Source organism: Motacilla alba, chromosome 7 (genome assembly GCF_015832195.1).
Source record: "Motacilla alba alba isolate MOTALB_02 chromosome 7, Motacilla_alba_V1.0_pri, whole genome shotgun sequence".
Lineage (NCBI taxonomy): Eukaryota > Metazoa > Chordata > Aves > Passeriformes > Motacillidae > Motacilla > Motacilla alba.
Window position 1 is genome coordinate 32,866,499 of NC_052022.1, and position 15,498 is coordinate 32,881,996.

General features: G+C 46.6%; 1 protein-coding gene across 1 annotated transcript in view; it reads right to left on the reverse strand.

Annotated features, from left to right (window-relative positions):
• Nucleotides 1–203: 203 nt before the first annotated feature.
• FAM207A (family with sequence similarity 207 member A) overlaps nt 204–15,498 on the reverse strand; it is a 40,083-nt gene continuing 24,788 nt past the window's right edge. The window contains exons 3-6 of the mRNA XM_038142991.1: nt 7,931–7,999; nt 4,734–4,887; nt 2,186–2,254; nt 204–826 (exon numbers count right to left, since the gene is read on the reverse strand). Of these exons, the coding sequence (XP_037998919.1) occupies nt 700–826; nt 2,186–2,254; nt 4,734–4,887; nt 7,931–7,999 (419 nt within the window). The 3' untranslated portion in view covers nt 204–699. The remainder of the gene's footprint in view (nt 827–2,185; nt 2,255–4,733; nt 4,888–7,930; nt 8,000–15,498) is intronic.

Below are 15,498 nucleotides of genomic sequence, written 5' to 3' on the forward strand. Positions count from 1 at the left end.
GCATCATTCACAGGAAGCCCCTCCAGGGCAGGAGGAAAGCAAGTCCCTGAGTTAGACATGATCTGCAGTCATTTGTCATTGCTTGTAGCAGTCTCCTGATTCACTGTACACATGGAAAAAACAATTATTTTAAGTCATTTTTCCAGAGAAAGAAATAAACTCATATTTCAATTCCTATTTACCAAAACAAGAGTCGGACAAACTTAGTGCTGCATGAAAGTATGTTTATTCCAAAGCTAAATTTCTCACAGAACACAATCTCTACCAACAGCAGCACTGGTCACGACGAACTCCAAAAGCCTCCTGGGCTCCACAGCTTGGGGTCCTGAACAGAGTAAGTAAGAACCTCTTCTCAAAGTTGTTAGGGAGAGAGGGGGAATGACAGAAAACAGATACATGGCCGTTTGGCACAATTTCAGAAACCATACCTGCTCACAAGAAGAGCAAATGTACCAAGACACTTTGCAGGGACATTAATGCCCGCACAAGAATCTCTCAGAACACCCTGCTCCATGCAGCCTGCCCGTAAAGGAGCAGCTGCCCCTGTCAGGAGAGAGCTGCATTATTCCCGCAGACAGAAAGCAGGGCTCTTGGTTTTCATCATCTGCTGAACTGCTTCCAAGGACCCAAGAGGCTGGGACGTCGTGCCAGGGATGTGCTCCTCCACAGCCTGTGCATGTCTGGGCCCAGCTGAAGCTCTTAAAGGGGTTCCCCTTCTTCCCCCTGCCTCAGCCTCTGGGAGAGGTGCTTGCTGATGGCCAGGAGGGGGTTGGCTCTGTACTGGGGATCGCTGATAACCTCTTGAAACCGAGCCACTTCCTCCTCTCTGAGGAAAGAAAAATAACACACCAGTTCTCTAAGTGCCTCATGTGAAAGGAACTGAGCAGATAAGGACCAACTCATAAAGTAGCAGATTTCTGCTGAGACAGAGTGATCCTGGGTGTAAATCTCAGAGAAAGACAGTGCAAGAATAAACCTAATTTAGCCAAGGGCAAAGCTCAAATTGCTGCCAGCTTCATGGGAGCCAGGGACTTTGATCTCATGCCACAGAGACACAAACAATCACAACAGTGTCCAGCATCACTTGGGAATGGTTTTTTTTTAGAGCTTTTCCCTAGTAAACCAGAAACAAGAGACTGTGGACCTGGTGAATCACCAGGAACGAAAACGTCTTCAGATTGCACCAGCACAACATAAAATTTTCTTTAGAGACTGACTCTCTACTGACTCTCTTTATTGCTGAACATCGAGCCTTGGTAATCCTACATGCAACACTAGCTGAGCACCATGGGAAGAGCGTGACAGAATTACCTCTGCATGCCTGGTCACAGCTGCTTCCTGGGGAAATGGCCTCGTCTCAAAAGCAAGCAAGCAGGGAGGGACAAGAACAGAGCAGGAGTTTAAAAAAACCCTGTAAGTTTTCACACAGCCACATCCACTACAGCATCCTCATCTCCCTCAGACTGCCAGGCTCTCCACAGCCTTGCCAGACAAACACTTGGTAGTGCTCAGCTACTTCCCTCCCCTTCAATGCTCCTGCCAGAGAAACAGAGAGAGGAGCCAATGCTCCTGAAGCTTGGCTTGGGGTATTAAGGTGAGGCTTAGGGAACCTCTCATCCAAACTAATATCTTGGGAAAGAAACCTCAAGATGTTCCTCCAAACTTTTTCCTTCCCAAGAAGCACAGACTTGCCAGACCACCAAAAGCAATGCAAGGCAGAACTGAGTGAGAAAGGCATCCCAGCACCAACACAGGCTTGTTTCTGACAGAGAAGGTATTCATGGAGAGCAGTGCTGCATCTGTAGCCTGACTGTTCAGCCTCAGTTTGAAGCTGAACGGCTCAAAACTGCCAGAAATCCATGAAACAAGAAAGCAAACTGCCAGATGACAGAGCCTAGCTCTAAGCTGTGCTGAGGGAAAATGAAGTTCTTGATGGCAGTATTAACTATCCAACAGATGTGGAATAAGCAGCTGGCAGACTAAGTCCAGGAGTTACTTGGACACATTTAAGTTCTCCATCCTTGTTGATATTCAAAAGCCATGTGGACTTGGGTTTTGAGCAACCAATTCTAGGCGACCCTGCTTGAGCACAAGGGTTGGACCAGGTCACCCTCACAGGTCCCTTCCAGTCTCAACCATTCCGTGAGGCTCAGCAGGAACTGGACACTGACAAATGGGTACTTACAGGAGCTGGTGTTTCTGAGCTTGTTTCATCAGACAGAAGTCTGCTGGTTCTGCCTTTGCTTTTATGTGGCTATGAAGAGAAGAAACAAAACAAGTGAGTGTTAGAGCATTAATTTAGCAATGTCTGTGTAGATGGAAAGAGTCCAGGGATTCTGCATCTGCCTTTCCAGAAAGAACAGGTAATTAATTGTCCTGCATGGAAATTCTCCTGAAAGGCAATTATTTCCATAGCCAGGCATAGCATGGAAATGCAAATTCCTTCCACCTGAGGCTGAGAGAGCAGGAGGCATTACAGGAAAACCAGATCGCTCAGAGCCAGCACTGGTCATTAGCTGTCCATGCCCAGATCCCTTTCTGCTTATCACTGACCTCCAGGTCAAACTGATCCCGTTGCTTAGAGCAAAGATTCCATGGAACCTCCCCTCCCCACCACACGTGTCACCTCTGCACAGCTCATGTTCCCTCCTGCTGACACTGCAGAGCTCCAGCCTCCACAGCCACCCTGGGAGCACCAGGGATGCTCAGCAAGAGAAGGGAGCTGCCAGCCCTGCTTTGGTCCCTGCAGTGGGATCACTGGGATATAGTGTGCTATATAATGCAGGATGGTGCACTGTGTGTACAAGAGGCACAGCAGCAGATACAGATCTGCCATCCCTCTATGTATTCCTTAACCCTGGGCAAAGTCCAAGGAGACCAGAGGTGTAATACCATCCCTCGTGATGCCCGATGCCAAGCAGCAGCAGAGATTTACCACAAAGCCAGGACTAAGCCCCAGCAAGGGACACACAGGAAGCACAGAGATTGCTTTTGGGACTTCTGGTGCACAAGAGGAGCTGCTGGTAGAACTGGACATGAAGGAAAAGAGAAGAAATTTCCATTTTTCAGGATTACAGATACAAAAACTAACATAAGAAAGAGGCTGGGAAAAGGCTCTGCCTCTGTGGGGTAGCTCCTCCCCAATTCACCCTGAAGCAGAGCCCCAGCACACAGGCCAAGTGGAGAAAGAGGGCCTGCATCTCACCTCTCTGTTGGAGCAGGGATCAAGGAGGAATATTCCCATACTGGTGGGTGCTGGGGGCTATGGTCACCCCCACCTGATCTGCCCCAAACTTCAGGAAACACAACAATTTCTCACCTCCTCTTCAAGACAGCAGGATCTGGTCTCTTGTTACAGTGACCTCCTCTTCCTACTCCCCTCTCTGGCATGCTACCCTCCATCCTCTTATATTGCCTTCTTTTCCCCTATTCTTCCTTTCTTCTTACTCCCCTGGCTTCACATTCCTTCACCTCACTCATTTCCATCGCCCACCTCTAATTCAATTAGTTCCTGCTCATTTTCCTCTCCTCTCCCTCCCCTCGTTTTTAACAGCTCAGCACATGAACAACTTCTGGTCCTAGTTTGCCTGGAATGTTCACAGTAGCTCAGGGAAATCCTTTCTCAAGCTGAATGGCAACCCTTGGTCACCAGAGCAAGCCTTGCCAAATCAGTGTGTGCCACCAAGTCACCATGGCAGTCCCTTCAGAGGTGAGCAGCTCTGCAGAGGGGGACAAACCCTAAAGGAGAGTTATCCTAGACTACATTTCCTGCTGGATTTCCCCTCAAAATCACCAGCATGCTGCCTGTTCACTTGGACCCTGTTAGCAGCTCAGCTTCATTACACTTCATTGCCTTCATTCATTATAAAGCAGAATAAAAAACCTCCCTGTAATGCGCTTTTACCCTGCAGGAGATCAAATTCCTGGAGAATCTAATCTTTTATTAATACTGCTGACAAATCACCAGAGTATTACCCTTCCTTTCTGTAATGATTCAAATCCTATAAAGGCCTCCTCTGATTATTTCAAACACTCCTATACAGACATTTGGGAAGCCAGAAGGCAGCAAGGGGAAGAAGAGCCTATAGCTCCTCCATGCCAGTACCAAGGGGGACTGGTTTGGGGTTAGCAGGTCACAGGCAGTGTAGGTGACATCAGTCCATGTCAAATTCCCACCTCCACTGTGCCAACTTGGGCTTCTAAAAGGACAGGCTTTTGGCAAAGGTCTGGGATAGGGAGAGAGGGAGCTGACAGTGCACAGGGAACAGCCAACTCAGCCATGCTCTTGGCCAAAGTGACACTACAAAACAAAGATTCTGGCCACAGCACAAAGGGCACTGCTCAAAGGCTTGAAGTGCCTCAGGATAAAGCCTGGATGAAGGCCTGGAAGGATGGAATGCCAGGCTGCAACACCACAAGATGAGGTGAGCTCAGCAGCATTACAACATGGACACCTACATGCCACTCCTGCATTTCCCAGGACATCTGGATGCTCCTAGCCTGTCTCATGCCAAGCCTCATCCAAGCAATATGGTTGCCCTCTCAGCTGTGGGTTCAGAAGACACATTTCATCTTTTTTTCTTGTGCCAAGTAAAGCATAAAAATAGTTAAAATAGACTTGTGAATGAGACCCTGTTCTCCTGACTGTGGACTGCAGCTACAAGCTGAGCTGAAGGCTCCTTCACCCTGCAGGAAGAAGGGAAATACACAGCCCATCTCCAAGTGGCACATACCTTTTGAGAGGCTTCCTTCCCCTGCCACCTGTGGTCAGGTAAGAGAGCTCAGGCAGGGCTTCCATCAAGGGCTGCATGTCTCCCACCACAGGTGTTGCTTTCCGCTTCGCTTCAGCTTTTTGCTTTTGCTTGGCCATCTTCACGCTTTCTATTTCTGCATCAGAAACAAGGCATTACTGGAAGAAGGAGAAACACCTGCAGCAGATAACCCTTGAGCTAAGAAATTCCTAAGTTGTTTTACCATTTACAACAGGCCAGAAGTGATTTAAACCAGAGAAAAAATGAACAAAATGCAGCTGGGTCATGCCCTCCATTGATGTATTTGCTTGTAACTATATACACCCCTTCTGACACTGCAATGGGAAGTGAAATTCCCAGATTTTGTCTGTTTCCATCCCTTACACTGTTGATTGCTCACAGCTAAACAGCACAGGAGTCCTGGTGTGGCAAAAACCACACTTGCATGGAACTGGGAAACGAGGGAAAGGGACAACCCAAATACAGTCAGCTCCAAATCTGGCCTTAAACAGGCACAGCCCCCTCTCTGCGCTGCTGTTGGGACCAAACAAGTCTCCTAGCACAGGCAGGAAAGACGGACTAAATGTCAGTTGTTTACTTAGTTTGAAGAGAGTCAAGGCTCCACCTCAATGACTCATTGTGGAGTGCAAGCAGTCAGATGATGGATAAACTGGACCCTTGGAAAAGCACTGCACCAAGTGGCAGACGCACATGGCTTTTCTCAGGACCAGGTTTCCAGGTCTCCCAGCAGCAGCTCAAACAAGGGTGTGGGCACAGAAAGCTCCACAAATGTTACATCTGCTTCCTTCTTTCTCTTAGGAGGTGGGCATTAAAAGCCACAGGCTTCTCCCTCAGTCCTTGAGGCTCCCTGATAAGTCTCGCAGCTGCTCATGCGTCCCAAAGCCAGCAGTTTCCAGGGTGAGCACCAGCAGAATATGGCCTTTAGGACAGCCCACAGAAGCTCAGCACTGCTACAGACCTCCAGCTGAACTCCAAGATGCCCCACCTGAACCACAAGTCCCTTGGACAACTGCAAGGATGAGCCGCAGTGCTGAGCTACAAACTCCTTGTGCGGACATGACAGTGTGCCAGAAGCCATGGGGCTGAGTTGGTGACACAGGGAGGCCAACAGCTCCCAAGGCAGCATGTCCACAGAAGCCAGAAGTGTTTTTGGTGGGAGCACAAAAGCAGCCAGTCCCACTTGCAGCCCACAATCCTGGGTCTAATCCTGCTCCCACAGTCAATGAAGCAGAACTCAAATTCAGTGGCTGCTCCTTTAATATCTTTGCCTTGCTTGTTCTCCAACTCAGCCGAGTCGAAGAGCAACAGTTTTTCATGAACTGCAGTTCTGCTGTACATGGATGTTTGTGACAAATCAGGATTGGAAACACTTCTCCTCACAGCAATCCCTGCCAAGAACACAGCTTTCTGTTCTGCATTACTTCTTTTTTTGGTCTGGCTTTATGAAGCTGACTACTTCAGTGCTTTCATAAACAGTATGTGCTGAAAATTTTCAGACACCTGATTCTGCGCAAACATCCCAAATTCTTTTCCTATGAAGTCTTGTTCATCTGAGGAGCCATGCAATATATGTATTTTTAAATGTGCATACTTCTAATGTCTGAAGCATTACATAAGTTTTTTTCCCCTCTCTAGTCTCTCCTAAGATTACTTATTGGAATGGAAGAAAGTTTTGCATTTGCACTACTGGGCTGATCTTTGGTTCCCAGGGTCTTGGCATCCAGTGTCACCAAAGCAGCCCTGGGACAAGAAGAAACAACAAACTCAGATTTAGGAAAACAGAGATGTAGTGATAACTTCAGCAGGCCAAGCTGGGTTCTCTTTTGGGGGACAAAAAGCTCTTTCTCCACAAAAAACTGGCAGAGTTTTTAGGTACTTCTGTGCCTGTAAAGCACTTCTAACATCAAGTATCTCCTAAGACAGGTAATTTAGCCTGGAGTTTACTGTCTAGGTGTTCTTCTCAAAGCAAAGTCTCTGCATTTCACTTGTACTCCCTCATCTTAGTAATTTCAGAGCCAAGATAAAGGGAAAGAGGCTACAGCAGGGCCAAAATAGCACACATGATCTTGGGAAAGACTGATGCCACAAAGGCATCAAGAGGGCTGGATTAAGACCATGTAGGGATCCTGCTCCTGGGCTTTTCCAAAGCAGCTGAACTTGACTAGCACAGCCATCTGTGTTCTGTGTCCAAGCAAGATGTCCAGGCACTCAGCAGCTGTTGGCTGGTTGTTTGGGAGGAGGTTTCCTTCACACTCATGGTGTTAAAATTCCTATCTTTTTATCTAAGAAGTGCCAGACACACCTTCAGGGCAGCTGGTGAAATCAAAGATTAATGAACTTGGGCTCAGAGCTCAGGCACAGGGACCATTTGGTGTAGCAGAAAGCCACATCCCTCTGCCCCAAACAGAGTCTGTGTCCAACTCTGTTGGGCAAGACGGTGTTAGGAGAAAAGCCTGTCCCAAGAACAGCTTCAGGTGACACAAGGAACCCCTTTGCCACACTGGGTACAACACCATAGTGCCCTACTGTGCTAAGACACTCAAAGCAAAAATAGGAAAAGAGAAGCATTTCTGCCATGGGCTGGGCTTGTTTAGCTCATATTTCACCGCCTCGAGAAAGGCCAGACTGTCTGGTAAGCGGGTTCACTGACCTTAGCATGTGGGAAAGAGCAGTAACACAACCAGCAGTGTCCAGAGCTCTCCCTTTCTGAGGGGGCAGGAGAATCCACTGTAGGGTCTCACCAGAGAGGTTTGGGATTAGTGGTGGCAGCATGGAGCTCAGCTCCAGCCTGTCCTGCCATCTGCACGGCTCCTGGGTGAGGAGGAGCTCAACCAGACAGCAACTCACATCTGTACCAAAGTTTTAGAAGACAGAAAAATATGCTAAACTTACATGGACACAGTGCCCTTCTGGATAAACAAAGGGTTTATGTAGTCACATATATTACACCTGGTAAAAAATCAAAAGTAGAACTGGGGCAATGACTAAGTCTTGGTGCTAAATACTGAGAAACAATACCTGGAACTTTTATGCCAGTGCTGGGGAGGGATGAAGATTTCTGAGAAGCATTCAGCTTCTCCCAGCACTGTCACCCAAACCCAGAGTACAAAGATCCATCAGAACTATGCTCTGTGATACCGTGTCACAGGAATACTCACTCTGCAGCCATCGTTCCTTCCTCAGCTTCATCTTCTCTTTTTTAGAAAGTACTGTTTTTTCTTCCAAACCTAGAAAAGAAGAGACATGAGACAGAGCCTGGCTCCTGCATAACAGATTCTGTTCAACCCTTGAAGCTTCTGAACTTGCTGCCACGGCAGGCAGGCTGCAGGCAGATCCAGAGGCTACCCTGCACCCCAACTTTTAGCCAAACAAATCAAATCTGCCTCACTGCAAGTTAAAAAACAAGAAACAAATAAGCAGATCAGATCATCAGCATAGGATCACAGAATGGTATTGATGGGAAAGGACCTCAAAGCTCATCCCATGTCAAGCCCTCCTGCTGTGGGCCACAGAGCAGCTTGTTCCAAGCCCCATTCATCCTGGCCTTGGACACTTCCAGGGATGGGACAGCCACAGCTTCTCTGGACAACCTGTGCCAGGGCCTCCCCACCCTCACAAGGAGAAATTTCTGAAATATATCCACGGCAGCCCTAAGGAGCAGCTGGTCACTAGCAGCTTGTAAAAGACTAGTACCTACTATTTACCAAATTCAGTATTTGGAAAGCAGCTGTTGAGCACTGATATCCAATATAAAGTAAAATACCATCACAAATATTTTTACTGGAGATCTGTTGCAAGTGTTATAAAATTGTATCTTATCTCACGTGTTTAAACCAAAATTTACTTCAGCCAACTTTTCTCCTGACATGTGCTAGAAATACCAGAATTCCAATAGAGTAGCAAGCTCCCCAAAGATCACACCATTCACTTTAGCTTATTCTTAGGTCTGGGGAAGAAAGGGTACCCCTTTTTCCCCCCCAAATGAAAGAGAAGAAAGGAATTCAATACAATTATGAAAACAACTTACTAAGGATAACTTCTCTGAAGCTACAGATCCTTCAGGATGATTTAAACAAAAGCATCCTTTAGTAATTTCATAAGAAGAGAACAAATCTGCTGGGGCTAAGGCGACCTTCCCATGAAACCAATAACCACCACCATGTTTTGAGTTTCTAAGACAGGGAGAATGAAGCTGGAGCTTCCACAGCCTCATTTCCCAGAAAAATAAATTCCCAAAAAGCACTTACTAAAACCACATTTGTTGTGGTATCAAAACAGATGCTGAAACAGCAAACTGCGTGGTCCAATAACCAACTCTGAGTTACACCCACCCCCAATCACCCCACCATTTCCGTGGTTTCAGGGGAAAAAAGGATGAATTATAGTCAATTATCACATACATATTATTATTATCATGGAATTATTATCCCACCCCAATCATGTCCAGAAGGCTGCCTGCACAGGACACCACAGCTGCTCCAGCCTGCCCAAATTTCAGCCATGGCAATGCTGGGAAGATTTGCCCTTCATCTGGAAACACACTCATGACTTCACTGGAAAAACATCGCCTGGCAGCATTTGTTAATGAAAATAAAAAGGCCCAATTCAGCCAGCTGGCCAACTCTAGTAATAACAGCAATTCAGGTTCGGGTTGGTGTTTTTTTCCCCAAAACAGTAGTGGAATATTTAAGGAAACACAAAAGCTGTTTTCCTGGCAAGAACCCAGCCTTGCTGCTGGCCGGGGGAAGGTGGCCACAGATCACAGAGGGTGCCTGAGGGAAAGGAGCTGCATCCCTCCTCTGCCAGCAGCCAGTTCCTGCCCTTTTCCATCACTTGGCTCCCTAGACACTCCAATTTCCATATCCTAGCCCGCCCTCAGAAGGCTGTTCAGCTGCTTGAAGGTGCAAAGTTGTGTTTGGCAGCTTCCAGTTGAGACGTTGAGTGCCAAAACCGCTGGAAAGCCACTGGAGGACAGTGAAGGCAGACTTTAGCTAGTTAATTAACAGCACAGACTGTCCCCAAGGTAGCCTTTTATTTTTATTTAGCTTGCAAGCACATCTGAGATCAAGGCAAACCACAGCTCCATTTTAATTATTTTCCTGTGAAATTAGAAGGGTTTGAATCCCCCTCTCCAGCCCATTCCACAGGTAATTTAACAACACTTGCCTTTGAAAACCTATGCATGGAGGAAAGGTGAGCAAACCCCATTACATAAGCTAAGGAAAATTTCCATACTGCAAATTTGACAATTATTCATTTTAGCAAGAACATGTCTTTTTCTTTTTTCCCTCTGATCTGTGCAGTACAAGACATGCCAGATACAAACAGTTTAAAAAAAAAAAACCACAATAGCTTTTTGCCACCTACATCAAGCATCTGGTACTACTCCTGGCAATCCTCAGGATGCTGCTTTCATGACAGAGAAGCAGATTTTTGAGGATGGCTTCCTTAATTTCAGAAGTCTTGAGGGTTTTTTGGTAAAGGACTCACACTAAAAAAAAATAAATATATATATATATATATATATACACACACACACATATATATATATATATGTGTGTGTGACTATTTTTCATCAAGAACTCCTTTGACTAAATATATCTATAAATCCTACCTTAGAAATGCCCATTTTATCCTTTCTAGGCATTCAGAAAGAAGCTGGAGTGAGTTAAAGCTGTAACACTGCAGGCTTCCCTGCCCCAAGATCCCACTATTTAATTTTGGCTCCGCAGCCAGGAGGCTTTGACAGTTCCAGGAAACTACATTACTTGGAGCATTTGGCCATTACCAGAAACATTCAATAAACCTGTGCAATGCCACATGGACAGAGGAGGGTCCTTCAGCACCAGGCATTCGCAAACGAGACATTAAGAAACAACATGTAACACTAATTAATATTCCAAAACCCCAATGATACATAACAGTAAAGCTGTTGTTGCTCAAAACATAGTATTTTGGCAAACTGAAGTTAAATAGCAACAGATGTTTTAATTTTAGCCTCAGTTGTGTAACAGCAAGAATGAGCATATGCCTACAGCTGTGGGATGAGTTAATGAAGGAAGTCAGACTACATCCAAAAGCAGAATATTGGGTGTGGTTTGGGGCTGTTTTTTTAAATTACATAGTGTCACTTGTAAATTGTACACTACTCCTGTCTAATAAAGAGCCTGGGAAATGGTAAGGACAGTCCCCTGGGGCACACGCAACAGGGCTGTGACCTGGCAGCAGTCACTGCACGACCCCTGAAGGTGTTCTTATTCCTCTAGGAACAGAGTTGAGGGACAACACGAGCCAGGCAAAAAGCCAGCCAAGATGTCCTCTGGCAGAGAGGATGCTCCACAGCTCCCTGCCCTCATCCCACTGACAACTCCCAATCCGCGACCTCCAGCTCTACTGCTCCCAAAAGCATTGATGCACAAAGGTCACTAGTGTGACCAAGGCTTGGGAGTGGCAAGGACAGAGGCAGGGGGCTGCATCCAAACTCTTTGTCCTCTTGCTGGTAGGGGAGCCCCCAGGGACAGCTTGATAACTCTATGTATGGGGCAAAGAAAACACATTTGGGTTTTGCCCAGCCCATTCCCTGCCACACCCTGAGCAGGCTTGGGATCCAGTGTTAGAGGAAAAGCTGCCAGCTCCTGCTGGGCCAGAGCAGGTTTCTCCACGGATACACCATTTGCTCCTTCCATGATCTAAAACAAGCTATATGATTCTTGTTCACACTTAATAATTACACCAGCACGCAATTGCACTCTTCCTGCCCCAACGTGGAAGGTGTGAGAAACGACCCTCACTTTTATAATTTCATTACAACAAGGGAGTGAATAAGGAAAAATCACAGTGCTGGGAGCCCCCTCCCCCCGCTACCAGCCATGTGGCTCCTCTACAAAATAGATGCTCTGCCTTTTATATCTTCAGCTCCTCTGAAAGTTTTGTCAGTCAACTCTTTCCCTGACATCCATTGGTGGAGACTACTTTTTACAAGTTGATTGGAGGTCAGGTGTTGTTATGTTGTCTCCTGGTAACAAGCCAGCCTCCTCTAAATCTCTTGACTAATAAGGCTATTACAAGGGAGAAAGGGAAAGAGGACTGTGGAATGATATATTACAATAACATCACTGTACAGAGATATATCTCTTAACTGTGAGAGCTAACCATTACATTATTAATCTATAACAAAGGCATCCTACAAAAAGTGGGATCTGCATTCTCTGCCCCTTCAGATCCCCTGGTTATCTGCAGCAAAGCCTACTTCCAAAGCCTGGCTTCCTACTGGAAACCCAGAGCAGCAGTGCAGCTCGTGTCCTCACACCAAGGTCATGGCTCTATCAGGCCTGTAAACATCCCCAGGCTCCAAGCAGCCCAGCAAGGGCACAAGGCCTCCCAGGGCAGCCCGGCTCAGCCTCAGCTCACACAAGTGATGTTCCATTAGAGGGGGGAGCACATCCCCTCAGGAGGTGACCAGGAAGTCACAATGTGCACAGCAAATGCTGCTGGCACACTCAGCCCCTTCCACAAGGCAAAAGCACCTCCTTCTTCTCCTCTGCCCAAGGCCTTGTCCATTTTAGGTCCTCATCCTTCCCCCGTGCCTGTTCTCAGCAGCCCTCCCTGGAAAAGAGGCTGCCCTTCGAAGGCTCAGTCACAGACAGGCACACAGAGGATGCTCAAGGTGGCCCAGTGTGTCACTGCTCCTAAAGCCACTTGTGCAGCTGAAGGTTATTTTTATAACCAAGGCTGAAATGCCACAGGGAACCCGGATTTCTGAGCCAAGGACTGCAGAATGCCTTGTCTAAGACAGGAGCTTGGTATTGCTATTTCAGGCTCAGAGAATCAAAGAAATCATAGAATGGTCTGGGCTAGAAGGGACCTTAAAGACTAACCCATTACAAACCCCTGCCATGGGGAAAAGAAAAAAGAAAGGAGGGAAAAGGAAAAAAAAAAGGCAAGTCTCAGTACTCCCTGACATGGAAAACTTCAAAGTCCACAAAACAAATGCAGAAAGTCTCACCAAAAGATAGGTGCCCTGGGAAACACGTGCCATGTCAGGCACTTTCCAAGACCAGGTATGATCTCCTTCAAGAAACAGAGCTTTCCAGCTTTGGGATAATGAGTCTGCTTACAAGAAAAGACATTTTAACCCCCCCACCCCACCCCTTTCCACGTACATGCAATAAGGGTGTGTGCATTTCTTCCAACGAAAGAGTTCTCCAAAAGTATCATAAATTACACAGTTCAAATATTCTTCTTTGTCAAGGAATGGTATGGCAAAAAAGTTGACTTTTTCCTTCCTATCACTGGCATATATTCGCTCTCTGTGCAGCCCCATAAACAATTTAAATACCTGTGATCACAGTGAATTTAATTTCATGCCCAGCAACTCTCAGCAAGCTCTGCTGCAGCTTCCAGACTTAAAAAAGGTCACTCAGCCACAAGAGCAGCAGAGGCTACAGCATCAGTGCACCAGCCCTGGAATCATTCAAAAGGTGTGGATGTGGCACTTGGGGACATGGCTTAGGGGCACACCTGGCAGTGCAGGGGGAATGGTGGGACTCAGAGAGCTTTCCTAACCTTAACAATTCTATGACTGGATGAACGGCAAAGCCTTCTTGCAGTCAAGCTGGTACAGGGAGCTGTAGGTCTGCAGCAGCCTCGGATTTTCCACACTCAGCCAAGAAACCTGACCATTCCAACATCCTGCCTGAACACTGTGAGCAGAGAAACCCCACCAGAGGCTTCTGAGAGCAACTTCATGGCTCTAGCCCCATCAAGAGAGGAGAATCAACCATGCTTTCTTTGCTTCCACCACCCCATATATAAGCCCAAGAGAAACATCTCCAGGAAGTGCGGACAGTGGAGCTGAGGCCAAATGCAGCTTTAGGCAGCACCAGGGAAGGCTGGACCCTGCCTCACCCAGAGGAAAAAACAGCAACTGGCTCAAGATTTGCCTGAAGAACAAAATTTGGTGAGCTTGTACAGGGGCATTAAGCATTGCCATCCAGTTAAAGCAGCTTCCTCTGCTGCAATTCAGACACAAGGGAAGATGTAGGAATACACGTATATATATCAAAAGATATCTATTCCTCAAGATCAGCTTGAGGGGAAAGCTTCCCTGGGAGCACAGGCAATCCTCACTTCCCCAGACCAGCCTTCCCAAAGGTGCAGCACCCAGCTCTGGCAGAAGTTTTGCAGATAAGCAACACATGACCCTCCTTGGGATTACGCCTACTATACCTGCTTCCCTGCTCCTGCAGGTCTGACAGGATCTGTAGTGCCTCTGTCCCACATCTGGATGTGTGAGGCCACATCTGGAGTGATGGATCCCCTGCTGGGCTCCCCAGGCCAAGGGAGACAGACACTTGGGGGAGTTAATCCAGGTAAGGGCCACTAAGATGATTAAGGAATTGGAGTGTCTTCTACTTGAGGAGAGGCTGAGACAGCTGGAAGAGAGGCCTCAAAGGAAATCCTATAAATGTGCATAATACCTGATGCAAAGGAAGAAGATGAGGGAGATAGACTATTCCCAATGGTGCCCAGTGACAAGAGACAAGGAGCACACACTGAAACACTTGTTTTTGGGATAATTATTATGATTTTTTAAACCGTCAGGAGGTTATGGAGCCCCCAGGTCTCCACCCATGGAAATATTCAAACCTGACTAAGACACAGTCCTAAACAACCTGCTTTATCTGATCAAAGTGGACCACCAAAGTAGATTCCAGTGAGTCTGCAACACAATTTGGACAGTTGGCAAGAGTCCTTTCACAGAGAATAAAAATTTGTATTTCAGCAACAGAGATACATGCACCATAGCTATTTGTGTGGATGTTGCAGTGTCAATAAAGGGTAGTGAGAAGAACAGAACACCATTTCTATAAAAGCTTGAACAGCAACCAATCTCTGGAATGAGATTTATTCTGAGACCAGGAGTAATTCATGTTTACCAATGGGTAAATTCTCTCCTTAGGGCTTACTGAGGGAGGCAGAATACCGAAACATTACTATGCTTTTTGACAATGCCTTGCAGGCCTGCATTCGAAAGAGATTTTCCCCAAAATATCCTTTCCTTTCCTGCTAATAAGATTACCTTTGACTATCCTGTCCTTTGAGAAACTTTAAAAATCAGTAGTTCAGTATCTCTGCAGTATTACACAGTAAAAGATCTAGCTCTGAAATAGTTAGACTACGGGAGCTTTTATCTGGTGCCTCTTATTTATCCAAAAAGCAAGAACAGTTTACCTTAATTTCCTTGTCTTTTAACTGCATATTAGCTAGCAGACAATTAAACTGGCATTCCCTAGGGAAGTTTTCCATCTCCAGCCACTGGTTCTTATAGCCCCTCATACTGTTTTTGGCACCTGGTGCTTCTTTTACCTATGCCTTCATACATGCTCTTTCAGCACCTTAGGGGAGGCAGCTCTGCTCAGCTGTGCTTGTTATTACATTCCCACTGGATGGATTCAGTGGAGACACTGCATTTTATCACAGAATGATTTGGGTTTGAAGGGCCCTTAGAAATCATCTAGCTCCAACCACGCCTGCCTCAGGCAGCATTTTATGCTGCATTTCCCCTCAAAGCCAAAGCAGTGGCCTCATGGGGTGCTGGGGAAAGGTGAGAGAGCAGACAAAAATAGGGAAGAGAGGGAAACAAAATATGGATTTAAAGATGTTCAGAGGACAGAGGAACAAAAGCACAGAGGGACAGACTTCCAAGGCAGACAGACAAATATGT